General features: G+C 41.2%; 2 protein-coding genes across 3 annotated transcripts in view; one reads left to right on the top strand and one right to left on the bottom strand.

Moving 5' to 3' along the window:
* ACBD5 (acyl-CoA binding domain containing 5) overlaps window positions 1-2,547 on the top strand; it is a 30,521-nt gene extending 27,974 nt beyond the window's left edge. For both annotated transcript variants that reach the window (XM_048294454.1, XM_048294465.1), the window contains one exon: window positions 570-2,547. In XM_048294454.1, coding sequence (XP_048150411.1) covers window positions 570-582 — 13 coding nt within the window. In that variant the 3' untranslated portion in view covers window positions 583-2,547. The remainder of the gene's footprint in view (window positions 1-569) is intronic.
* A 6,046-nt stretch (window positions 2,548-8,593) lies between these two features.
* MASTL (microtubule associated serine/threonine kinase like) lies at window positions 8,594-26,500 on the bottom strand. Its single transcript, XM_048294227.1, has 12 exons — window positions 26,274-26,500; window positions 25,443-25,580; window positions 23,778-23,917; window positions 22,941-23,029; window positions 21,013-21,119; window positions 20,530-20,665; window positions 19,770-19,942; window positions 17,348-18,583; window positions 16,417-16,555; window positions 13,028-13,141; window positions 12,840-12,941; window positions 8,594-11,412 (listed from the first exon to the last, which is right to left on the bottom strand). The coding sequence occupies exons 1-12, from the start codon at window positions 26,466-26,468 to the stop codon at window positions 11,255-11,257; spliced, it is 2,727 nt and encodes a 908-aa protein (XP_048150184.1). The 5' UTR covers window positions 26,469-26,500; the 3' UTR covers window positions 8,594-11,254.
* Between the last annotated feature and the right edge of the window lie 402 nt (window positions 26,501-26,902).

Raw genomic sequence — 26,902 nt, 5'->3', positions numbered from 1 at the left:
ACAGCCTTCTGTAACCAAGAGCTTTGTGTTTAGCTCTTGTCCCTGGACAAAGGTAGCTCAGCTCCCTCTGAACTCCCCACTGTACAGCATCTCTTAACCTCTCCCCTCTTCCTTTATGGGAAACTTAATGCTGAAAATCTGGGTATTCATACTGGGGCCTTCACTGAAGAAGGCTTGAAAACCTGAGTCCTGAGGGCCCTAAACCCAGATAGAAATATATTTTTATAATAATAGACGTTGTCTAGATTCAGGGCATGATTTTAGAACCCTCTAACTGTAAATTTTTTGGAGTCCTGGGGAAAACAGCTCTTAAGTGCTGCTCTGCTGAGCCAGCACACATGGGGTCAGGGATTGTTCTGAGGAATTCCATCTGCAGTTCCAAATTCTTAGTGAATTTTCTACTCCTTGGTGTAAGAGGGCAAATTTTCAGGTATCTTGAAGCTGTGTTGTGTTTTATTGAAATGGAGACCTTTCACATGTGACCTTAATTGACTGGTTTGTTTAGACAAATGAAAAATCATGTCATATTTGAAGGTATATTAAACTAACTTATTTGTTTCCTCTTCTAGAAAACTGAACTGAGAATTCGTGACTATGCTTAAGGACTTCTAGAAGATGGCCCTGGAAAGCAAAGGAAGTATGAATTCTCATAGAATCTCAGAATTTGGGATGATCTTCCTTATATTACAGTAATATTTTGTACTACCTTTGAGCTAAACGTTTAAGGACTAATATTATTGAAACTTGAATGATTCACAGCTCCTAGGTTACAAATAAATTTAATAATTCCATCCTCAAAACCATATGAACAATAATTATTTTGGAATGTGCTTGTGGATAGGGCTTCAGTAATTACTGGCCTTGCTGATGTCAGTTGATGAAGAGAATAACATCTTTGTAAAAGAATAAGTCAAAAACATGTAAAGCTGTCACTTTAACATTGAAATAATTTTACAGTCCCAAGATCCCTGCCTGTTTTTCCATAGGGTTACATATTACCAGGTGAAAGCTCTAATAAAGCATAAATTCAATGCATTATAAGCTGTTGGAAAAATACAATATTGCTCTGAGGAATTCAACTTGTTATTTTTGCTGCTAAATCAGTGTGGGGCAATTTCCATATATATTGGTCTGAAATGAAGTTGAATCCTTCACTTATCCTGTAAAATTGTAAAGGAGATTTGGGAATTTGTATATATCCTGAAAGTTAGAGCCATTAATAACGGGGACTGTCAAATACAAGTTTGGAAACAGCGTGTGGTACAAGGGATCCATGCAAAGAGGCTGCACCTTATCTTTTTAACTTTCATAATTGTATTCTTGTTGACAACAGCTTATTTTAACTGAAATGCATAGTTTAGGCACAAGGTGCTTTAAAATGAGATGAAAACTAGCTCTGTAAGTCTAGCTCTAAGCCTCTAAAGAGCTCAGTGCACTGTAAGTTTTCTGTTGGCAGTTTACGTTAAAATAAATTAAGATTTAATCTGTTGTGGATTTTCCCCAAGTCACATCATGAAACATATCAATTCTGGTATGTCTCTCTTATCCTTCTACTTCTGATCAAAAAAACCTTTTCAGCTAATTTTGGAGCTGATTTTTTTTTCCCCACAGAGTATTTATTAACCCATATACAGATAGAGGAACAACATCGTGAAATTTGCTTGACTAAAGCATGCTTTACACTTAATTTTAAAATAAATTATAAGGTGTCTAAATCTCTGGAAAATGCAAATGCACTAAAATTAGATTTGACAGAAAACTTACAGTTTGCTATGAAGAATTGTATCACAACATAATCCATGGTTAAGCTCTGAATCTTCAGAAATTTCACCACTATTGATGTGCTTTCATTTTCCACCTGGACTACATCCTATAAATAATTTTTAAGGAAAGTTTTTTTGGTCCTTCCTGAAAATTTTTTATAGTTTGGAAAACATTTTTCATACAAGCTATACTGTATAAAAATGTAATCACAGAATTTAATGTTGGTTTTACCAGAGAAATTTTAATCTTGTTTTTTAGTTACGTGCAGATTTTTTTAGTTACTTTTCCCCTCTTCTGGTTTTCTTATTGTAAAGCTGAATTAAAAAATAAAATAGTTGTAAGCTCTTTCAAGACTTCTGTAACAAGCAGATGGTTTCATGTGCCAGAGATGAGTTTTGGCATGAGATGTACTGAAAACTCAGGTTTGAACAAAGCTTATCCTAGAAGGGAAGTTCCGCTGGGACCTGAAGCCATTGTGCCTGAGCTTAAAATCCTTAAAGTGATTGATTTCTTATCATAAGGGATAGAAATCACACAGGAAGGATGCTTGAGCTTGAAGGTCACATGAAAACCCCAGCCTCCTGAAGCAGCATGTCTTCTGCCAGGACAAAACACCCTGGAGTGCCTCCCCAGCTCAGAACGGTGTCACCTGTAGGAGTCCAGCTCTTAGAGAGGGGACAGACATTCCCAAAGGTACCTAATTGTTAATTTCCCCCTGAAATAAATATAGGCTTGTACTATCCTTGTTATTTATTGATGTTTCAATAAATCACTCCCTTAATATTTTGTATTTTATCTTGAACTTAATATTTACTAAATGCTTTACATCAGATGCTGTGACTGTACAGAAGAGCCTGGTGGCTGTACCATGAAGAATCAGTCTCAACCTGAAAGTTGTAATACAAAACAACATCACTTGAGTAACAATTCACTTGTAACTCAGAACTGGGCCTATCTCAAACTCACCATAATTTGAACAGGTTCCTATTTAGCTGGTATTTTAGCCTAAAGGTAAGGAAATCTGATTTTTATTTTTTTTTAATCATTTGCCCAGGTGCAAAGAGACACAGCTTTGATGTGGAGGCAGTAATAGAAGCAGATGGCTGGAGGTCAGACCTGGGTTACATAGTTTCAGCCTGTGCTCTCCTCAGGAGGGCTGGGAGCCAAAGCCCTTCTGCAATAGCGCTGGAAAAGGCCAAACCCAGCCCAAACCTCCACTTGTGAAGCAAACATCAGGCTGGTTTCCTGCAGCACGTCAAACTTCACCTGAAAGGCAGAAGTTTGCTCTGTATCAAACCAGATTAGAGACATTGCACCCCCTCAGAGCTGCTCAGCTGAGAGCATGGAAGCAGCGCCAGGTCTGTGTGTGTGCATGGTGTGGTTGTTCCATCCTCAGGGCTCTGTTTCTTCTGTTCTGGTGCTGTGGCAGCACAGCAAGTGCTGAGGAGATGGAGCCATCTTTTCTTGACTCATTCTAGTTATGCAGAGGAGGAGACTCCCACCCTGCACCAGTTACAGGCCCGCTCAGGACTCTGCTCTGCTGCCATTAAGTACACAAATGTAGCTGGTACTAAAGATTGCAGGCAGAGGCTAGCAAGTTATGAACTAACTGAAGGACATACACTGTATGAGAAAGTAGTAGGTATTTCCTTACTTAAAATCACTGTCTTTGCTGAGGTAGTGGGATGCAGTCAGGGTTTCTTTGTGTAAAAATCCATCTGCCCCACTCCCAGCACGGGCAAAAGTACCATAGCTTAAAGAAAAACAATATGCAGAAGCAGCAGCACAACTACACTATTTTATTTTATATATTTACACAAAAGTAAAGTAAATTTTGAAGAGTGAATTTTGAAGTAATTCTGAAGTGAACTTTTGGAGAATGGAGTATAGAGGAAAAGAATGTATTTTATTGCCAGAGTAACCATGAGTAAATCTGATCATGCTGAAACTAGAACCTCTGAGCTTGACAACACATGGCAGCACTTCAGCACCTTGGCCCCCAAATATTGCCCCGTGTGTGTAGGGGAGCCCAACAGCACATGAGGGCTGGGAATAACTGTCCCAACACTGCTGCTTCTGTATAACAAAGTACTACACTGATCTCTACAGTAGTTTTTAGATGGACTGTGCTAATGGCCGATAAACTGTCTCCCAAGATAACCTGGTAGCTACAGAATTTATATGTAGGTTTTGCACATAAAGTTTACGCCTTCAGGGAGCACCATGTAACAGCTGGAGTACTTGTCAAGTGGTACTCCACAGCTCCTACGGATCACAAACTTTTGCCAGCCTACACAATTATTTGTAGACCATTACTAATGAGAAGAAACTTTAAATCTCTTCCAGCTACTATATTACACCTTTTAAACTTTTACCTGTAGTTTCAAGTCAAGCAACAAGTGGGGCAAAACCAGTGGGATTAAGAGTTGACAAGGAATTCCACGTTGAACAATAAAGCTAGGATTCACCTTTTTACAAAAGATAAACCCCACCAACCAAAACAGCCCACAACAAACGAAACCACATTGGGGAGGCCAGTGGGCCTGCTGGACAAGGAACAAAAGGAGTCCTACAGTGAGATAAGTCCTAGGTTCCTTTCCAGCTTATGGTGGCTCAAAAGCTTCCCCCCAGAATGCTCTGTTCTGTTATGTTAATATACCCCAGTTCTGCTCCCCTGGTTGGCTCCACTGGCCACCACAACCCTTGTTACCTGATACACCCTCAGAGTTTCTCGATTAGTTCCCTTACCCTGGACCCCCCATTGCTCTGCCCCAGGACTTCTCTGAAACTTTGCACGAGTGCGGATGCATTAAATCTCTCCTGTAGAACCCTATGCGAAAACTCTTCCTGCTCATTCATCGTCAGACTGTTTTAGCTGGCTGTCTGTTGTGTGTGCGTGCAAGTGTGCTGGCTGCACCAAGAGGCTTCCTTGGAGGCACTTTTGGGAAGGTCATGGCATGTTACCATCTAATAGAACCGCGACAATTGGCGCCCAAACAGGGACTTCTTCAGAACACCCCTAAAAGTGTCTCTAGCAGCCTGCGCTGCTGGAAGTTCATGTTTGGCACAGCTGCTTCACCGAAGAGGAAGATTACAGGGTCAGTCAGAAGTGGCGAAACAGCTTGCCCAGAAGGTGTGGGGATGCTGCCAGGGCCCCCAGGCGCACCTTGGTGCGGGCCACCAGGACACAGCCACTGTGCATTCCTCCGCAGGACCCCACCGCCTCCAGCAGGCTGTCCAGCGAGTGCTCCTTCAGCCGTTTCAGCAGCAAGTAAGTGACGGCCTTCAGCTCCTGCTACAGAAGCAGCAGCAGTGCCCACACCTCCTGTCCCCCGCAACTCCGGGAAGCTGCTGTTGACCACACTGTACAGGCAGTGGCAGCGCTTTCTTGTTCCCCCGGGCCCTCCAGCAGCAGCTGGGGGAGGACGGCAGCGGGAGGAGGCTGTGTTGCCCAGCTGCCGCTCCAAGAAGAGGCAGCAGGTCACAGTCCAGCTGGGGGCGCGGAGCCGGCCCCATGCCACTCCACCAGGAGGTCCCCATGTGGTGCTGCCTCAGCTGCTGCTCCTCCATCTCCCGCCGCAGCAAACTGCATGCGACCGCAGAGAGGGCCCCTGAGAGTTTTCTTTGACCCCAAAGTTTCGTGAGAGAGATATTAAGTCACTTTTCTCTCTTTTCCTTTTATTATTTTTCTCTCTGCTGTTAAGAAGATGGGAGATGGGAGCTAAACTGAGCCACTCCCAGCAGGACATTTATATCCAAATCAACTCAGTTCTTTTGTTTAGGGAAATTGCTGTTTTTCAAGGGGGGAGCTGAAGCATTTCGTTCACTGGCTGTGTAAACATTTTCCTTGCATTTCACAGCACTCACTCCTTTCTAAAGACTTTTGGGATCAAGTTAGGACAAAGTTGGACGTTCTACAAGCGAGAGGGGACTTAGTGGTGGGAAAGTTTTATCCTTTATTTGCAATGATTGTTAAATGCGTTAAAGGCATTGAGGAGTGTTCAGGAAATGTTATCCCCAGTTTAAAAACCCCCTCACCATGTTTCTCTCCCCCTGTTCCCAATCCCCTTTCCCTGCCTTGGAGGGGAGCGAGGGATGGATCTCACCCAAGGGCGCAGGGCTGCTGCCGTCTTCCTGGCACTTCCCCTTCTCAGGACGGCACCAGTCCTGCTGTCCTGGCTCTTCTCCAAATCTCCCACCTATACCCACTTTCCAAGCTATGTTCCAACATGGCGCCAGCCATGTGGTGCAGGCTATTTCGCAATCTTGTAACCTCCCCCCCCGCCCTCTCCTGTACATGTCATCACGCACGACATGTCCCCCAACCCCACTGCCACCCCTGGCCAGCCCCTCCCCACCAGCTCCCGAACTCCTGAACCTGAAAGTGGGAGCAGCACCAGCCCAGTGGGAGAGGCCCCAGCCCCCACCGGGCCACGGTGGCGGAGCCGCACAGCCCGCTGTGTTGCACACTGGGATAACCCCTCCTCCTTCTCCTGAGAGGGAGACAGCAACCTCTCAGATGCTGAAGATTATTGGGCAAAAATAAAGAAAAAAGTGGCAAGGGGGGGGGATTGGGAACTGGCAAACAGGACTGAGGTTAAAGCAGCTCCAGTTCACTATGATAGAGGGAGGAGGAACCTGAGGTGGGAGGCAATCCCTTATGAACAGTTAAAAGAGTTATGCAAGGCCACGAAAGATTATGGGCGGGGGTTGCCCTACTTTGAAAACTTGCTCCAAGTCACTCTCTCCGTCTCACCCTAGTGCCCCAAGATATTAAAAACATTATGTCACATCTCCTCTCTCCCACGGAATATATGCTGTGGGAAAGGACATGGAAAAGACAATTAAGACAGCTTCTACAAACTTATCAAAGAGACCGTACTAGGGCTCATTTGACAGCCAAGCATCTGAGTGGAGAAAGTGACTTTGAGCGCCCCCAGACCAGGCCCAAATCATCCCCAAGGATGTCCTAGGAGACATAAAAAGAGTGGTAGAGGCAGCACTTCTCCAGGTCCCAGATGATGCCACTTCCACCCTGAACTTTTCAGATGTTAGGTAAGGCACAGAAGAGACTTTTACTAAATTTATTGATCGTCTAAACAGTTCTATTGAGAGGCAAGTCGAGAATGCAGAAGCCCGCAAAGAGATTTTGCATAGTTTGGCAATCACCAACTCAAATTCAGAGTGTAAGAAAATTTTAAGGGCCCTCCCTTTTGACTTTAAGCCTACAATAGACCAAATGATCCAAGCCTGTGCCAAACTGACATCCACTGAACACATAATAGCAACAGTGGTCTCAAGAGGGGTGGCTGAAGCCTTAGTGGCATCATCAAGGGATAAGCAGAGGTGTTTTAACTGTAGAAAGCCTGGACATTTTATAAAAGACCGCCTAAAACACCGTGTAGCCAAAGACTTTCACCAACCGGGAGGGTGCCCACACCACCAGCATTTGAGAAACAGATATTTTGCAATCTCACGACCTCCCTCCGCCCTCTCCTGTACACGTCATCACGCACAATGCATCCCCCATCGCCGCTGCCGCCCCTGGCCAGCCCCTCCCCACCGGCTCCCTCACTCCCAAACCCAAAAGTGGGAACGGCGCCAGCCCGGTGGGAGAGGCCAGTGCCCAGCCCCAGTGTAGGCAGAGCGCGGGATGGCCTTAGCTACACCTTTTCGGGAGCAGTGTTTCCCTCACTCCACGCAAGAGAGAAGGCCATAGATACCATCTGACACTTCCTCCTGGTGTTTGCCACCCTGGGCATCCCTGCAAGCCCAAGGTAGCTTCCAGGAAAGAACATCAAGCCTTACACCGGCCCAGCAAACACTACCCATGGACACAACCCCACCAGAAACCAACAACAACCTAAAGACCAAAGAAATGCAGCCCGGAGACAGTGCAGATCTCCATTACAGACACCGACCTGCCATCCCGTCACCAGAACTTTAACCACGACATCGACCAGGTGTCGACTATTATGGTGCCTCCTTAAGTCTTTCCCAAATCGCCTTCATTATTGTAATCCCTACCCCCTTCATCCTCCTGTTGCTTTCCCACCAGCTAATACTCCCTACCTCCACCCCTCTGCTTTGCCCTTCCCGCACCCACGCTCCCCAATACCCCTATTGGGATGCTTTCTGTTGCATTGCATTCCCCTTTTATTTACTCCTTGTTACCCCTTCCTCAGCCACGTAACCCCATACCCCGTCACCTTACTACCACCCCCTTTTTCCCACGCTTTTAATTAATAAAGAAAGGGAAATGCAAAGAGGGAGAGAAAGGAAGGCCCCCCTCCTGAAACTTTGCAAATTTTTTTTTAACAATCTTGTTTGAAAACCCCTACAGAAGCAGCTACCCAAGCCCTTACCCGCACCCAACACCATGATGCCTAGCACCTGCCTCACCACTTTCTTCTGGATGCTCTTGGCAACATTGGCCATGGATGCTTGGTTGGTAGTGAAGCCCAAAGAGAACATACAGCGAAAGCATCCATGCCAGCATCCAAAAGATGAAATACTTAATCACAGACTTGAAGAAAGAAAAACCACCTCAGTGGTTTGAGGGCTTGCTGGGAGACTGGGGACTCACGAGGTGCTTAGCTTCCCTGTTGAAAGTTGTGTTATGGATTGTTTTAATAATTTTAGTTGTTTGTGTGTGTTCAGTTGCTTAAAACTTTTGCTGTTGAGATCCCTAGGAAAAGCCCTTTCAATTAATATAGAAGGGGTGTAGTGAAGGCCGGTGGGTCTGCTAGACAAGGAACAAAAGGAGTCCTACGGTGAGATAAGTCCTAGGTTCCTTTCCAGCTTATGGTGGCTCAAAAGCTTCCCCCCCAGAATGCTCTGTTCTGTTATGTTAATGTACCCCAGTTCTGCTCCCCTGGTTGGCTCCACTGGCCACCACAACCCTTGTTACCTGATACACCCTCAGAGTTTCTCGATTAGTTCCCTTACCCTGGACCCCCCATTGCTCTGCCCCAGGACTTCTCTGAAACCTTGCACGAGTGCGGATGCATTAAATCTCTCCTGTAGAACCCTATGCGAAAACTCTTCCTGCTCATTCATCGTCAGACTGTTTTAGCTGGCTGTCTGTTGTGTGTGCGTGCAAGTGTGCTGGCTGCACCAAGAGGCTTCCTTGGAGGCACTTTTGGGAAGGTCATGGCATGTTACCATCTAATAGAACCGCGACACCACATCACAAATCTCAACAATCAACATCTGACATTCAACTCCATGTTTGCTATAACCAGGATAAATACAAGATAATGAAGAGAACAGGGTATTGCAATATCTTCAGGGCTAATTGGGAAAAATTTAAATTTTGGACAGCAGTGTAGTGATAACTTTACAATAAACATTCATATTTGTTAATTGGCTTATTTACTGTTCTACATAGTCTATGTTTTTGTACTGCATTAATCAACTGGCAGATACCTCACAATCTTAGAATAAAGTTTTTATAGAAGCTTACTTGACCCTTGTAGATGATTAAGAACTATTTCAAGAGGTTAGAAAAGATTTTATCAGTGCAAAAAGTTTCTTCCACCTTGATGGGAATGTGTAATACTGCCAAATGGCAACAGGTGTAACCATTTGTAAAGCACTGAAGACAAAGAGCTGTTGTGGTGTTCAGTTTATATTATTTCTTCAACATGTAATCATAGATAATTCTTCTAAGACTTGCTTTCTTAAACCACACTACTAGAAATGGAAGAATAAATTGCATAAAATACCAGTGATTAAGGTACCCTCCTGCCCCGGTTTATACATTCTAACTGTACACAGGAAAACCACTAAAGAACTTCTTATCACTTTCAGAGAATGTTGTCTATGAATACTGCTTCAGTAGTGCATTAATTTGTTTGCACCTTTTCCATCATGTAACAATTTCAGTGAGACTGAACAATTTAGAAGTTTTCTGAAACTGCAGTCCTTAGCACAAGGAGTGAGATTCACTGTATGTTTTGCAACTTGCCAAGATTCTGTTTCACAAATTTGAGCTATCACACAAGAGCTGGGATTGGTCGTTCTGAGCTATTAAGAATCAGCTCTCTTTAGATCTTTCTAGGAAACTTCCTTTTTCTTCACCATTCCCCCATTCCTTTCCCAACAACCTGAGGGGACAGCAGGAAGCCTAACAGACAATGTTTGCTCAGAATTCCATCAATAAATCCTGTCTTCCAGGAAGCAGGGTAATGAAGGGACAACTCACTAGCACTACAAAAAGGGTCAGTTCACGAAACCAAAAGCCACTTGGCAAAAATCAGTGCCAAAATGCTTGGCTTCTGGCACATGGCCCTTGGCTGGCAACAACAGCTAGCACAAATGATCTTTATCTAACATGTATAAACCTGAAAAATTAAAATCTTCTTTAAGTTAGAGGTATCTATGCAAGAAAAATACTGAAGATTATTTAAACAGGATTATGTACAAATAAACTTCTAGAACCTAGCAGACAGAAGTTTTGTATTGCATTTAAAGATAAATTTAAATATACTTCCCCCTAATTCAGGTTTATAATACAGAATATACACTTCTATCTTATGTTCTAGTCAAAACCCAGTCTCTGGCTGTGAGTTTACAGAACAGTCTGTTAGTCTGCAATACATTATGGTCTTCAATATTTGGCAGCTTCAGTATGAATACTACTTGTCAGAAAACAGAAAAATCACCTGTCACTTGTCATCTGACACAAGTGAGCACATACACACTGGGCATTTTCTATATAAAACCAGTTACTACTAAAATGTATGTTCAGTCCAGTTTCCTACAGCCCAGGTGGCTACAATGCAACAATTTGAGCAGAGCAGTTGTTTAACAGACTTGCCCCAAGTATCCATTCCCTGCCCCATTTCTTCAGGGAAGGATAATAACCAGAGGAACTACTGCCAGTCTCATGTGCCACTTCTAGCTGTGTTAACTTGGAATACTTTTGTATCTTCTTGTCCCTTCCGGGGAATAAGATAAACAGAAGACAAGACATTTCAATGCTGCATTAAGATTTCAATTTTCCATCTTGAATAGAAATGACTAGTTTTGCACAGTGGCTATATATTCACACTGATCAGAAAGGACTGCTCCCAACCCAGTCTGTCACCACACTGAACTTACCAATAGGTAAGTTATTAATTAGATACAATTAGAATTCATTTATATCCTTTCCATATTACGTTTAGCTGGGAAATAATGCCACACTTCCTAACTGGAATAATTGATTGCTATTAAAAAGCCCCATTATTGCCAAGAGTTATTAGCTCCAAGAAACACAATGCTCTGGCCTCTTAGTAAGGTGCAGTGAGATAAAAAGTAGGATGAAGGCACTTGATACCAGTTTCATACAGTAGTTTCACTTTAGAATAAAGGAAGCTATAATAAAAATAGACTGGTAACTTGAAACACACTAAATTTGGCCAGGAAACTTAGCTAAGACCAAACTAGGGTTACAAGACAACCTGTAAGTGTGCAAAACCACAGAGAATGTTCACTTATCTTGATGCTATAAGCTAAATCCAGACACAGTCAGGTGCTGAGCATTGTTTCTAGCATCAAAGTAAGAGGTGTCAGTCTCATCATCCGGTTGAGGTATAAATGGCATAGTTTGATTCTGGAGATTATCCCAGTCCACCCCGTGAAAGAGGGGGTGATGCTTCAGCTCTGAAACAGAAGTTCACATAAGCATTATAAACTTATTTATGTCCAAGCCCCATAGTGACTTTGTTCCCTCATCTATAACTGTCAGTAGATTTGCTCTATATTCCTTTTTAGAAGTTCATAGAAGTGTAAATTGCAACTGGGCTTTGATTATCCCCAACTTTAGTAGGATCAAACTGTTGGCATGACAAGTAACTGCCAGCCCCATCCAGGGAACCTGTTCCACACAGTGCACAGAGCCAAAGGTGGCTTTAAAGCTGCTCTTACCCAGAAAGATTGAACTTAGAGAAGCACAGCAGCACAACATAACTGAGATTTCCCAGTGCAAAAGGCTTCATGCTGTAGCAATAAAAGGGAGAGCACACATCTTGGAGAGGGGAGAGAAGATGACAGTGATGGAAACTTAGATATGAGAAAAACTGAATGGTTGTCCTAAAAACTACTCATCCAGCTTCCCTTCAGTGGACTATAAATTGGACAAAGAGGCCAGATATAGTTTAAGTCTTGACAAAGAATGACTGTCGAAGGTCAGAGTGGAAGAAACAATTGTGTCATCTATTTTAAATTTCTGTCCTTGACAGGCAATTAGATTTCACTCTAAAATCCAGAAATAAAGACAATAACTTGTGTTTAACTAAAACATTTTCAAATTGCTTTTTGGGAAATACTAACGCCACAGGATTTTCTGTTGACATAATCTTAATTCATAATCCTGTGCCTTCACTAATTTGATTTGGTTTGATTTCAGCTTCTAGTATTTAGTCTCTTTATGTGTAAGCATTTCCATAGTAATTTCCTTCTGTAGTGACTTCTTTCTCTATTTCCAAAATATCTCACTCTAAATTTCTTTCATGTTATCAACTTTTTTAAAATAAAACATAGCCACTGTTAACAATAGCAAATGTTTAAGCCCTTCTACAAGGGAAAAAAAAAGCAAACTTTGTATAGTAAGTATTGTCCAACTTCATATTCTTCTATGCATTCAGCAAAGACAGGCTGATTCCTAAGAAAAAACACTCTCTCTGAATTAACTGTTTGTTGTAGGAGGCTTCTCTCCCAAACTATCATCTTTTAATCAAAGTTCCCAATGTCATTTAGGTTAAAAATTCTAAATACCAATTAGATAAGAGAAAACTTTGGTACATCAGATGTCAAACACTAAAAATGCATAGCAGAACAGCAGTAAAGCAAAACAGAAGTTCAATCTAAAAAAAAACCCCAAAAAATCAACAAAACAACCCACCCCCAGAATTACCTTGTTCAAAAAGGAAAAGTCCCCCAAGAAATACAGAAAATACCACAACTTGTTAAGTTCTGTGGTACTATACGTGGAACCTAGTTAGGCACTGAAGTTTATTAGTCTAAGTTTCAGGAGGAGATCACCACTTTGAAATTTGCAATTAGTTGCAAAGAACAATTTTAATACTAACCCTTCAGTCCAGCTCTCTTAGTAGTGTCAATTGTTAGAAGAATATCTATTGCATTTTGGGCATTATCAGACAGCTTTTCTTCACCCTCAGGCCAGGGAATATCTATAGACAAAGATACAAATGAATTGCTAACTCAAACCATAAAATATTGGAAATGCACAGTTACCATGATTAATGAAACAGATTACCTCTTTTCAAAATATTTTGGAAGACCTGTGTTGGGGTTTCATCATTAAAAGGTGGAATTCCAGTTAGAAACTCAAACAGACAAACTCCAAGGGCCCACCAGTCCACAGCAGAACCTGGTAAAATAAATCCACATCATTACACTTACACAAATGATACTTGCAAAGACTTGAAGACTAGCAGAAACTGAGGACTGTTTAAATTCTGCAAGTTTCTTGAAAATTATGAAGAGACAAAACAAGTTATATTTAATATTCATGCAGATTAGAAATATTAAAAGGCTTTTTAAAGCCACTCTGCTCCTTAATTCAATATAGATAACACTGGGTTTTACTGATAAAACCAAAGGGCTCTTAGTAACAGTCTAATTATCAACTCCCATCACAGAGAAATCAGATTGTTCAAGAATCTCTTCAAGAGATTGTTTTGTGATAAGAAACAGATGCCTCGTGACTGCTCTAGAGTCTGGCTGAACACTCCATGTTGCCGCCTGTGCCTTTCTCTCGGTTCTTTAAAAAGTCTCCCAAACTTCAAACTATTGAATCTAATTTTCATTTGTCTAAATTATTGTGAACATCATGAAGACAGCTTGCAGAAATGAGCCAGCACACAAGAAGCTGGCATTACCTTCCATTACACTGAATTGACTGGGGCAATGTGTAGTTACTAGCTATCTCTGCTCTGTAATTACATGGTTCTGGTTTTCCACTTTCCAGGGGTTTGTTCCTTTTGCCAATCTCTTAATTATCTACATCAAAACAAGCAGCCAAAGCAATCCCAGACACCGCTGCATGCATTCTAAGCTTTCTGCATCTTCAAGCCATGCCCACTCCACTGTAAAAAGAATAGATGCCACAATTGCTGTTTAAAAAAAAAAAAATTGAACTAAATCTAATTGTTCTTGGCTTTTCTGACATATAAAAAAACCTAAGACACCTCCAAGAAAATGAATGTTTTGAGCCATTTCACAAAGACTACTGTTTAGTAATGTTTAGAAATGCTGAAAACCAAAGTGTTTTACCAGTAATCTAATAAATACACTTTTAGCAACTTTTAGCAGCAGTAAGAGTGCCCCACCAAGCTAAGCACATCAAAGCATTGAGTTCACATCCACTGTTGTTAGAGTACTTGAATGTTCAGTAAAATACTCCCAGCTCCAGTCAAAGTCTAATAAGATCACAACTCTGAACAATGTAATAACCAGGTTTCAGCAGCAATTTTTCCCACACAAAGTCTAACTAAAATTAGATTAACTCCTACCATATCCCTGCTAAACAGGACCCAAGGACAGCATGCAGCTGTGCCAGGGGATGTTTAGGTGGGATATTAGGAAAAGCTTTTTCACCCAGACAGTGGTTGGGCACTGGAACAGCTCCCCAGGGAAGTGGTCACAGCACCAAGCCTGACAAGGGTTCAAGAAGCATTTGGATAATGCTCTCAGGCACAGGTGTGACTTTTGGGGCTGCCCTGTACAGGGCAGGAGTTGGACTCGATCCTTGTGGGTCCCTTCCAACTTGGGATACTCTGTGATTCTGCGATTTGAAAGAAGCAATAACACCAAGCCTTGAGCACCTGAGCCTTCCTCGCCCAGAGACAAAGTAAATCAGACTGACTGCAATAAAGTGAAAGGCAGCAATGAGAAAAAGAGTCTCTGGCTTTACCTCCTGTTACACAATTTCAGAATGCTGACTTTCTTTCTGAAGTACCTGCTTACATGTGTGATTCCTGATAGCTTAGTCACACTAATACTGATGTTTCCTGACTCTTGTGAGCATCACACATTTTTATGTGGAGGAATACTGGACATGTCTTTCTATATAGAAACATTGTTCACCCAAACAATGTTCTCAGAAATTGTAATCCAGTTACACTTTGACTGTTCAGTTACACTGAACACTTCAGTTCTGCACAGAATATAGAAAACTCACCAGAGATGAGACTCCCTGCATATGAAAAGACAATGAAGTAAAAATATTACAATTATTGCCAAAAAACCCATAACAAATACGAACATTGAATATCAAGTACGATATGAAGGCATAGGAATGAAGATATTTTTCTAAGGTGGTATTCCACAATAAAGAAAGATGGTAATGTTAAATCTAAGTCAGAAACAAAAATAAAATAGTTTTGTAACAATTAATTTAGGATTAAAAGTACATTTACAAGCATCTCAGCATGTGAAATATTTAGTGAGGGAAAATTTGGAGTTCCAAAAACCCTTTGGCTTTGCTGAAAGTAATGGGAGATTTGTAATTTCCTGACATAAACCCCAGACTCTGCAAGTTTTCACTGAAGTCCCGAAAACCCAGTAACCACAGAGAAATCACATTGTGACCAAGTTTCACATTGTCTAAGTAGCACTGACTACATTTCCAAAATATTATCCAATTTCAACATCTGCCAGATAACCAGGAATCCTAAATGGAAGTGCAAAACAACAACTACATATGTTTAGTATTTTCAGAGTTTTTACACTCTGAAATTTTAAATTGCTAAATCTCTTCATGGAGTTTCAGTTAATTTATATTAGCAGAATTTTATTGTTCCACAGGATACCTCTCAATTAAGGTCTCTCTCTCATATAATTTTCCCAAGACTTGTAGCTCTACAAAATAGTAGCATACTTTTGACAGGGAAATAAAATGCAATTATACCTCAACAACTGTATAGGAGATAGATACGCTGCATTTAATTTTTGTTAATGCTTCTTGCAAGTTAGCAGAAAACCATTTCAGACTTTTTGTTAATTTCAGTGGATCTCAGAATTTGAGACAAAGAAATTTATGCCCTTCAAAGTTGTGCTATTTTAGTACAGTATTTTGAAAACAAACAAACCAATCTCCAAAAATTTGATGGCTACTGCTGCACCCTTATATAGAAGATCCTGTCAGATGTCTGAAGTGTTTCATGAGGTCACTCAACTCAACTGATTTTAAGGCAACTTCATTAAATTGTCTAGCTTCACATAACACTTTAGTATCAATAAACACAGAAGACATTCTAAAAATAACTGGAGGCATAATCCTGTCACTCCAAAATTTCACTAAGTTCCTCCTTTCCCATCCCAAAGAATCTTTAAGGACACTCAGGATGACCAAGTTGTTATTCCTAAGCCACATACAGGTCTCAGGCTGCCAAAGCAGCTTCCAATGCTGACTGGCAGCAAGCAAGACTGATGGACTACCAAGACCTCTAGTTATAAGAAAGCAGTAAATGAATGGAAGCAGCAGCTGAAGCAAACACAACCATTCATGATGGCAAAAGCTTCGCACTAGCTATTTTTGAAGAATTCCCAATCTTACTGTTTGAAGGGTTTACAGTTCTAGTGACATTTAGAAATGTAAAGATGTCACCTTTCAAGTACTTACAAATGGCTGGTTTGTCTTACCATGAGGCTGTGTCAAAAGCAGCTCAGGAGCCAGGTAGTCTGGGGTCCCCAGGATGCGTTCACCTTCTACAGGGGCAGCTCCTCTTCTAACACTCTTTGGAGTCCTGTATGGTGTGCCAGCATCCCCCCGAAGAGGGGTCTTAAAAGATGGGACAAAGATTTCAGATGTCAAACAAAACCAGCTCAGAAACTCCCATCTCCAGGTTTAGTCATGGATGTAATAATTGATACTGAAGTTCAAGTCAAGAACAAGTTACAAAACATTCCCTGCAAAGTATGTGTGAAATGTGCTTCCATTGCTTTATCTCAACAGTCTTGAAGCATAGAGATGCCTACTGTTTGAGAAACTTTTCCCTAAGTTCTTCCTCCAGTGTCACATCCACAGCAGCTATCACTGTTTACATCAATCTTTGTAATAGGCTTTTAACTGGCATCTGACAGTATACATTACACCATCACTTTTACCAGCATAAAAAAAGAGAAAGTAGCAGGTACAGTGGCAGTTAGGAGCAGCTGAACAGCATTTACAGACTGTCCTGGGAAGGGTGCAGGGAGAAAAACAATAAAAAATAATCAAAGACTTCCCATTACATTACACAACCTATAATGCTCACAGTAAACACTACACTGCACTAGAAGCAGAATGAGACAAAACAGCACAGGCTTTGTTCACTGTAACTACAAAGATGTCTCAGGGATGGACAGTCAATGCATGTTGAGCCAAAGGCAAACAGTGAACACAAAGCTACTGCTAAACTCTTACAGAAATTATCATTTTGGCCACACAAGTGCAGTAAATGAACCCTGTCTGCAAAGGTAATTTTGAGACTACCTCAAACTACTCAAGTTTTCCCTAAATTTACAACTGAAATAATTTCAGGTCCCTAATGTCCAATGCACGCACAAAGTTTCTACCTGTCTCCTTACCTACCTGATAGACCTGATATGGTCTTCCTTTCTGTAATGGAGTGATAGCTGTTGGGTAAGAGCCACTGCAAGCAGGTGAAAGATCCATTATATCTAAGGAAGCCATGCTACATGGATCAGATACATTAGATATATTGATTGGACTATTATAACTCCGAAAAACAACAGCATTTTTTTTTAAGAGACTCAGTGCTTCCATCATCTTTTCTGAAGGAGAAGATACTGTGTCAAGGTAAGTTTCTTCCATGTGTTTCTGGTTATTATCCTTTATCTGATGTAATGGCTTGCAGTCCTGGACTGTATGTGCCCCCTCTCCGATCTGTGAGGCATCTCGGGACTCTGATGATGTTATTAGCACAGCTTCAGGTTTTGGTTCCTCAAAGGAGAGGTCTTTAACACTTTTGTCCAAATCTAAAAGCTGCTTTTCTAGATGGCTTTCTGTAACAGACACTTCAGGAAGTAAGTCAGAATCTGCACTGAAGACTCCCAAAGGTTTTTCATCGTCAGTGCCTAAAAAACTTGAGTTCATGTACTCCTTTTCATCATCCTTTCCACAGTCTGCATCCAGATCACACAGAAGATTTTTGGCTACAGTTGGAGTAAGCAATCTTTCTACTGTCTCCTGGTTATTAATAAAACTCTTAACTTCTTCCTTGCTTTTGCAGGTGTCACACAGGCATCCATCATTACAAAGCATTAAGGACTGAATTTCGGTTGTCAAACCTGTCCCTTTGTTTGCTGGAAATTCAGAGATCTGACAGCCACGTTTATATTCTGCATTGCTTTTTTTAACATAGTTAAGTTCCTGACAAGGACTAGTGTCAACTGATTCAAAGCTTCTTTTTACACCTGGCTTTTCAAACATTTCTTCCTCTTTGACAGGCTCATTCTGCCTTGAAGGGGACTGTTGTAGACTGGAAGTCTCTGCTGTTTCATTAGTCATGTCTCTTTTATTTACAAAGACTTTTTCTTTCCAAATCTTATTTTCAGAAATACACTTTCTCACTATGCCTTTCACACCCAGAGTGCTCACGGGAGTATCTGCTATATTCAAATGTTCACTTCCCAGCTTCTGCCTACTGCCAGAATCATTGCTGCAAATGGGAGAAATGGCAGACTCAAGTTCTTTTTTCTTTAAAACTTCAATACCTTTGCTATTTGGCAACATAACATTTGAAAGGAGAGCTGACCCACTGTTACTGGTTTTGCATGTTGTAGAACAAGGTTGATCTTCACTTTGCTGCAAAGGAGCACATTAAGTTTTGAGTATCAAGAAAAATACAATTACAGCACTATAGCAATGTTTAATACATGTGAAATACTTTATTACAACCTCCATAATGAAATGCAGATTTGCAAGCATTACTCATTCTTTCTAACTACTACCAGTGAAAAACCATAGTTCAAAATACGAAAGTCAAAACCAAATAAGGGTAACTTGATAATTGGGCTTCTTTTAAGAACATAAAATAAGCTTGCTAGAATACAATAGAAAATACTGTATTTTTAAATGCCTAAGGATGAAACAAGAGAGCAATTGAAGCTTTATTAGTGATTTTACGTTAAGAAGTTAAGCTACGAAGTTTTCCATTTCCAAGAAAGTCCAAAGGAAAGAATCCCATCATACTACCCCCTGTGGTATATTACACGTCAGAGATGACAAAAGGAAAATCTGATATTACTAATGTTTTGATAGTACAATACCAAAACCAAGGCCTAAGAAACAGATAGATACAGAATAATAAATTGTTTTAAATGTAAGTTGGTTTGTATGCTCTAAATAGGAATCATGGCAAGGAACTACATAGCACAGCAGCATTTTCTTTTAGGTCTGTGTTTGTGCAGAATTTCAATAACAGTTTAAAATAGGATAAAATATTTTAGGATAAAATATTATCAGCTGTAATTATTGGTGTTAGATTAGTTGATACAAAACCCTTCAGTAATAAAATCATTAAACTCTTTCAGGTTTAAGAGCTAGTAGAAGTTTGAACTGTATTTTATTATTTTCCCAAGTTCTGTGTTTTGAAGAAATTCTTTTGTCTGCAATGCTGAGCAAATAAAGCTATAGGGATAAGATCAGCTTCCAAATAGCCACTGCTCCCAGCAATGCCCACCTTGTGCAGGATAGGGCTAAACCAGTGATGGTCAGTGAAGCCTTCTCTTTCACTCCTTTGTTGCAGGCTCAATAGCATTTGCTTTTCCTGTTATATTGCAGAGGACTAATATTTGTTCGAAGAAAAAGGTTATATCAGTTTGATCCAAAACCCTCCTCAACAGGAATCATAACCCCTGTTCCTTCTACTCTAGGAAAGTTTCTCAACACTTGAAATAACTGAGGCAAGTAAGTAGAAGACGTTTGCAACACTGCATACACAAGTACAAACTAATTTTAATTGAGAGTGGGAAGATGAAACAGTCCTGACCTCTACGTCTTTCTCCCACTTAGGGCTGCCGCAGTTTTCTGATTCCACACTGGACAGGTATGTGTGAGACTGACTACTGGCACTGGAGGTACCAAACCTTTTTCTTGACTGAAGCAGAGTAGGAGTTAAACTTCTCACTGGCATCACAGGTGTCAATTGAGGATTATCCAGATCTTAAGAGAAAAAAAAAATTCAAATGTTGATACAAACAGACAACAAATACTGACTGACTTCACACTATGTTAAGCTTTCACATCAAAGGAAGCTATGGAACACTATGTGTGACAACAATTTCTCTTGTCATCTTTCCTGCAGTCAATTCACGCATTTTTGGAATTAGGGACTTGCCAAGAATATAGAAGCAGTACAAACATTAGCAGCATAGCTGCCTTCTTTCTCATTTCAGGTTAGAAATGAGAAAGCAGCAAGATAAGACAATTTAAATGAAACCATACTACATTAAACAATTTTCAGTGAAAATATGCCAAGAACTGACACTATTTCTGCAAAATGTTAAACGATAATTTTGAATTCAGGGGTCATAATTTGAAAAAATCCAACCAAACAAAACCACTTCAGAAGATGACATAAGTAGAGTCAGTGAACACATGTCAGATGTAAGGCACTGGAGGAATGGTGGACAGCAAGACACCAACGAAATCACACTTTTTATGAAGTGGGTCCAAACTACTCACATAAAATTAAAAGACCACAACCTTACAGCCAGAGTATTCCTCAGCACAAGGCCTGGTATACTCACGTGTTTTGAACAATTTAGTTGAAAGAGGGGTATTTTGCTTTTGGGCCATAGGTACAGGAGAAACCACTCCATGCAGACTGTCAGATGATTGACTTGAATTGTGCCCTGGCACTTTCATTCCAACAGGAGGAGTATACTAACAAGCAGAAAGAAGCACAGTTAAAAGTTAATGGAGTCTGAACAAATTCTCAATCTAGGAGTGAGAGTGTAACTTCACCCATTCTTTATTATATTTGCATTGGAGCTTGGCCATGCCCATTTACAAGTCAGCAATTCAAAATACAGTCCAAGGTAATCACTTCAGAACTTCAAAGTACTCTAAACATATCGTAAGTCATTTCAGCAGCTGCCAAAAGAGATGCAAGAATTATTGAATTAAATTAAATTAAATTAATTATTGAATTAATTGAAATCCATATTGAATTTAAGATAGTAAATAAACTAAAAGGATGAAGTACTTCAAAGACAGTGAAAATTACTTACAAAGCCCAGAGAACTGATAAGAGACAACAATTGTCCTGGAGTACGTGAGTAGTCTTGTTTTGGCTTTGCCATTGATGGGGTAGTAAGGATATCTATCATATTTATCTCTACAGAGAAAAAAACCAAAATCAAATAGGTCAGGTTTTCATTTTGATATTAAACAAAGGCAAAGTTACAGACATTTACTTCAGTTTCACGAAGAGGAAGAAAAAATTTAGTCACATACTCAATTGAAGACTTACCTGTACATTCTTACTCAACCCAAGCTGTTTTTTCCTATACATCCATAAATTTATACATACAGAAGTTGTAGAAGTCCAATTTCTTTTCCAACATACTGTGCTAAAAGCATTACATTTTCTAATTTGATATCAGCTGAGGGAAAGGTATGCATCCACAAAAGGCCAAAGCCACCAGCTGCAACTGTCCCCAGCTGAGTTTGGGGTGGGGGGAGAGCACAGCTCACAGAAGCCAGGTTTACACAGACTCCCCCCAACCGAGCGGGGAGGAGGAGGGTTTGGGTGCATGGTGCAACCTCTGGTGAGAGGCAATGAACACCCATCCTCCGATTACACAAACCGGCCCAGCTGTGGAAGCCCCAACCCCACAGGGCACATCCACAGGACATTTATGTGAGAGGCTTGGCCCCACAGGGCTGCACATTGTGCAACAGACCCAGAGTCTGCTGTGAGCAGATATACCCATCGGACTCTGCCTTTTGGGGGGAACCTTCACCACCACAAGACCAGCTGGAGACATTGTTGGGATCCACAGAGTGGCGATATTTTCCTTATTCTGTCCCTGTCACTCTTTCTGTCCCCTCCACCTATTTTCTACTTCTTTCTTCCTTTCTTTCTTTCTCTCTCATATTTAACATCAAATAAAACCTTTACTATGTCACTTGCATATGGTCTCATTTGCACCTTAATTCAGGCAGAGGCATTTCTAAGAACCTTAAAACTGGATCATAACACTCTCCAAAAGACATCTCAAAAAAGCTACGGAAGATTTTTTCATAGGTGAAAATTCAACCTTGGTTACCTTTTTTTGCTCACTAGCAGTAAGTAGCTTTAAAGCTTCCATATAATGTTCAACTAGACACAATAACCTGTCCCATTAGAACATCAGTTAAAGCAGTATATCAAAAAAACACAGAATACTTAGGATTTTCCTTTATATTCTTAAAACCATGAATCAAACTCCACAGACAACTCTGAATTTCTACATTCCTTTAACTACATAAAAAGGATGCACCCTCCAGCAGCTGTCTCAAAAAACGTAAACTGGTGCTGTGCAGCATAAGTTTGGATGATTTGGCTTAGGAGGTACAAACCAGTTCAGAAATTGGCTATTCACCTTAAGACCTGAAGCCTGTGCCAGATAGTCATGACTATTCAGCTATATTTTCTGCTTCTTGAAAAGAGAATGTTCAGATGCCAAAGCACTGATCTAATCTTCTGTTAAGGACTTAGCACCTTCTCCCGTCCCTCAAATTAATGTCTGGAATGTCCCAGTTAATTTATTGGAAATTAATATATACAAGGACTGAGAGACATGAACTGAAGGGCAGAATTAGTCAGAGAAACAGGAACAATCCAGAATTACTCATTCACCCATTGAAATCTCCTAGCGGACTTCAGAAAACTTTGAAATCCACATCCCTCCAAAGAAAGCGCTCCAGATCATATTTCATACACTCTTGTCCCAAAGAATAAATATTTTACCTTCCAAACTGCAATGCAAAGAGCAGACCCTTTCCTAGCACATAGCTAATCAGTACCTACCTATAAGAAATCAGGTATTACTCCAGCATGTACATTTATTCAATTGAAAGCTGCCCTCTACAGGGATGCAAAGCATTCAAGAACACAGAAATGTGACCCAAAAATACATTTTAATATAACTGAAAGGATAGGGACAACTCTTACCTCTGTTCAGAGTAACTCTGGATAGCCCAAAGTCTGTCAACTTTATATGTCCTTGATTAGAAATGAGCATATTGTCTGGCTTCAAATCTCTGAAAATACAAATATAGTTGAAGTCAGCAAAAAGAGCACTGAGTAACACTAAAAGTTAACTGACCAGAAACACTCAATACAAAACATTGGTTAGAGCTGTTTCACAGTAACATCTCTTAGCCAGCAGAAGATTCCAGTTTGTGGAACACACTAAAAGAATTAAATATATTTAGCATTAAATATGGCACAAACATCTCAGGCTTTGTAAAAACCAGTGTGCATGTCAAGAATTGCAAATTTTGTGTTTCAGCAGGCTCAACAAGTAACCTTCACAAATACCACCATCATAACATTTACTAATGTGCAGCTCCTACAGGTGACAAGCAAACCTCTAGTAAAAGTTTTCATGTGTGTTCTCTGTAGCACTGCTGAATGCAAAAAGAACTCTCACTATGGGGGAGCTTTAGGGTAGTCAGTGTCCCTTTGTCCTACAGGCACATGAGTGCAGTACCCAGAGGGTTCCTGAACCATCACAGCTGCTAATACACCACTGGACTGGGAAAGAGCTGGCAAGGGAAAGCAGCATGCTTTTGTGTGCTCAGCACACATGGACAGATTTGACTTTAGCCATTGTTACACGACACCGCTGCAGCGCACAAGTGCAAAAAGAGCTTTCAGGAGCTCTAGCAAATGAGGTACCTGTGGAAGCTGCCACAATGAAATGGTGACCGTTATGTGTTAGAGTGGAAAAATAAAAAACCCCAAACTACCAATACTTATTTGTTAGAAAAAAAAAAAAAAATTCACCTGTGGATTATTCCATGCCTATGAAGATAGTCAAGAGCCAATGCTGCTTCAGAAATATACTTAACAGCCATTTCTTCATCAAAATATCCATAAATATGGAGAAGAGATTTGACATCTCCACCAATAAGGTACTCCATCACCTGTCATTCAAGTATTTTAAATTTAAAACACATTTCAAAATTGCAAGTAGAATACAAAGTAACTTTCACCCCTAGAAAAATATTATTTCAAGGAGCAGAAGCAGATAGAAGTACCTTTGTGCAAACCTCATTTCCCACACAATACTTTTCACTTGGGTAAAATAACCAAAGTTTCAAGTAACAGCAGACATGAAACATTTTCTTTCTGTAGACCATTTGCTTATTTTATTTGCCTAGATTACTCTTAGAAGCTAATTAAAAAGCTGAGTACAGCTATTTGAGAGCTGACTACAGCAAAAATGCTATATTATATATTTCTATATTAAATATTATGTATTTTAACATATTTATATCAGTATATTAATATATACTTAATTTAACATTGTGTATTTCTATATTACAGAAAATGAAATGCAAAGTACTGTGAAACTCAAGGCCTGAAGCCAAAGAACACCTGTTCTATACAAATCATAGTATCTCAGTATTTTGTCTTGCAATCATTTATACACAATATTTAATTCAGACCTAAGCTTTATGAAATAAGTACAAATTGTCAAAAACGCAAACAGTGAGAGCTACTGTGCATTTAAAACACATGAAAAAGAGAGTAAAAAGAATACACACGTCAAATAAGCCATTATGCAGACACATTATGATGGCCCATGTCATATTCAAAATAAAATACAAGTCAGCAGGGCTTCTGAAACTCACTCTTTGATGCCAAGAGTGCATTTACGGGGTTTTGGTCAGGAAATCTCACCAGTACTTACATTCCAAAATACAATATTATTCGTTATATCTGTGTATATATATACACGCACACACACTCAGACATGATTCTAGCATCTCCTTTGCAAATTTGTCACCCTGAAGTCCTTTACTCCATGCATCATTTCAGAGATTCCAGAAAAAGAAGCCTTTGTTTACACTCAAAATGCATTATAGGAGTGCATAGCAACCTTATCTCCAAATTTCATCAAGCTGTCCTCTGTGTGTGCTTACAGCAATCCACACAAATTGTGCCAGACATTTGGCAGACAGTCTGAATCCTTATGTGGAGGCAGTATATAAAGCCATACACAAGTCCTGCTGTGCTCCACAGTGCTCTGTGTGGACCAGTACTTAGTTCTGCCACTCAGTTATCATCTTGTCATGTAGGCCAACAACCAAAACAAAATTTGACCACAGGCAATAAGTCAAATAGATTTCCTTTAAGTGAGCCATGGAGTACCTTTCAGTCACTTGGATTCTGCTTGAACAGAATGATTTCTTGTTTTCCCTAAGACTTCTACACATCCTAAGACAGAGTAGCTATTAGAAAAGCTTCTCCTATAACAGAGGGGAACATGGGTGGAAAGAGCCCAAAGATACCAGAGGAAGAGAAATATTTTACTTGTTCAACCACTCTGAGAAAGATGTAAAAGTGACTAAGGAATACCATTAAAAAAATGTTTTCAGATATCACTACAGTACACACTCAATTTTCAAGACTACCATAAAACACCACAGCCATTTTTTTACTCACTAAATAGACGTTGTTTGCTGACTGAAGTGAGTAGTATAAGTGCACAATGAATGGACTTTTACTGAGAGCCAACGCATCCCTCTCTGCCTGCACCTGGTGAACCATATTCTTGTTGATCATGTCTGCTTTTTTCATCACCTGAAAAACAAAACAGAGTACACAAATGCTTTAAACTTAAAATGTTAATGATAAAACCAGGTATAGACATATAGCTCTGCAGAGAAACGCCTATTATGCATTACTTTTTTTACGTTTCCTATTCTTTGTGTATTGTGCAGCTTGTTATAAGCCTCTTAATCACAAAGTCAAGTTCGCACAAATAATTGGCAAAGTTCCTACTAATGACAAGCTTAGATTTTAGTCCTTGGTGTAATAACACAAAACGATTTTTGTTGTTTTTTTTAAAAATACGAACGTTTTTTATAATTTATTTTCGTCTTGCCCCCAAGATGGGGTGCTTTCGCCCCCGGGAAGGTGCAGCAGCTGAGGGGGCTCAGTTATGGCAACTGTTTACAAGCGAGAAGCCAGCAGCGCTCTGGCGGCTTGAGGTTTTCGTCGTTATTTCCCCTTCTTTGGAGTACTTATAAAAGCAGCTGTCGTTATCAGAGGCCCCCTGACCGAGCCCTCCAGGGCTTTAGCGAGGGGAGAGCGGGACACGGCCGTGCTGACAGCGCGTCCCTGGGCACCGGGTGTGCCCGAGCGGCGGCCGCTCGCCGAGACCCGGGGGCTCCTGCCGGGGCCACACCTCCCCGTCTCCTCGGGGCGCTCCTTTCCCGCACGGGACTGCTCGGGAGCGGAGGCGGCAGCGCCGCGACCCCGGCGACCCCTCACCTTCACTGCATAGAGCCGGCCCGCCTTGCGGCCCAGGTACACCTTCCCGAAGGCGCCGCGGCTGATGGGCTTCACAATGGTGAACTCCTCGATAGAGGGGGGCCGGGGCACCTCGACGCGCCTCGGGCCGGCGGCTGTGGCGGCGCCGGGACCATCAGCACCAGCCCGCTTTCCCTCGGGCCGCTCCAGAGCCATGGCGCAGCCGGCCCCGGGCCCGCCGCGATTCAAAGCGGCCCCGCCCCGCCCGCGCCGTCACCAACGGGCAGCGGGCACTCTCGCGAGACCCCGCGCGGCGGCCGCGGGAAGCGGCGGCTGTGGCAGCCGGGCCAAGGGCCGGCCCGTCCTGCGCCGCGCTCGGAACGTGCCCGTGACTGTCCACACGCCTTTGGGCTGGCTGACTGCTGCCCAGGTGGTCATCTAGGTGTCCTGTTTGGCACTAGGTTGTAACTTGCTGGGAGCAGGTACTGTTCCCTCATTCCCATGGGAGGCTTGAAGGTGTAGGAATTCAACAGAGCTTGGTGTTGAAAGGAACGAGGGACTTGCCTTTACAAACAAGCTGTGGGCCTGCTGGAAGATAAAATAGTACTGAGAGATAAAAGAAACAATGAGAATGATTCCACTGATTGATG

This window comes from Corvus hawaiiensis, chromosome 1 (assembly GCF_020740725.1).
Source record: "Corvus hawaiiensis isolate bCorHaw1 chromosome 1, bCorHaw1.pri.cur, whole genome shotgun sequence".
NCBI lineage: Eukaryota > Metazoa > Chordata > Aves > Passeriformes > Corvidae > Corvus > Corvus hawaiiensis.
The sequence above is the reverse complement of the archived record's forward strand: the minus strand, read 5'-3'. Positions and strand labels throughout refer to the sequence as shown.

Excerpts from the sequence above, each read along its gene's own strand:
- MASTL (XM_048294227.1), bottom strand. The coding sequence starts at position 26,468 with ATGGCTCTGGAGCGGCCCGAGGGAAAGCGGGCTGGTGCTGATGGTCCC. Across the intron at positions 25,581-26,273 it reads GCCGGCTCTATGCAGTGAAG|GTGATGAAAAAAGCAGACAT; the intron begins GTGAGGGGTCGC and ends TTTGTTTTTCAG. Across the intron at positions 11,413-12,839 it reads TAAGAGAGCTGGACTGAAGG|AGCTGAAGCATCACCCCCTC; the intron begins GTTAGTATTAAA and ends CTTCTGTTTCAG.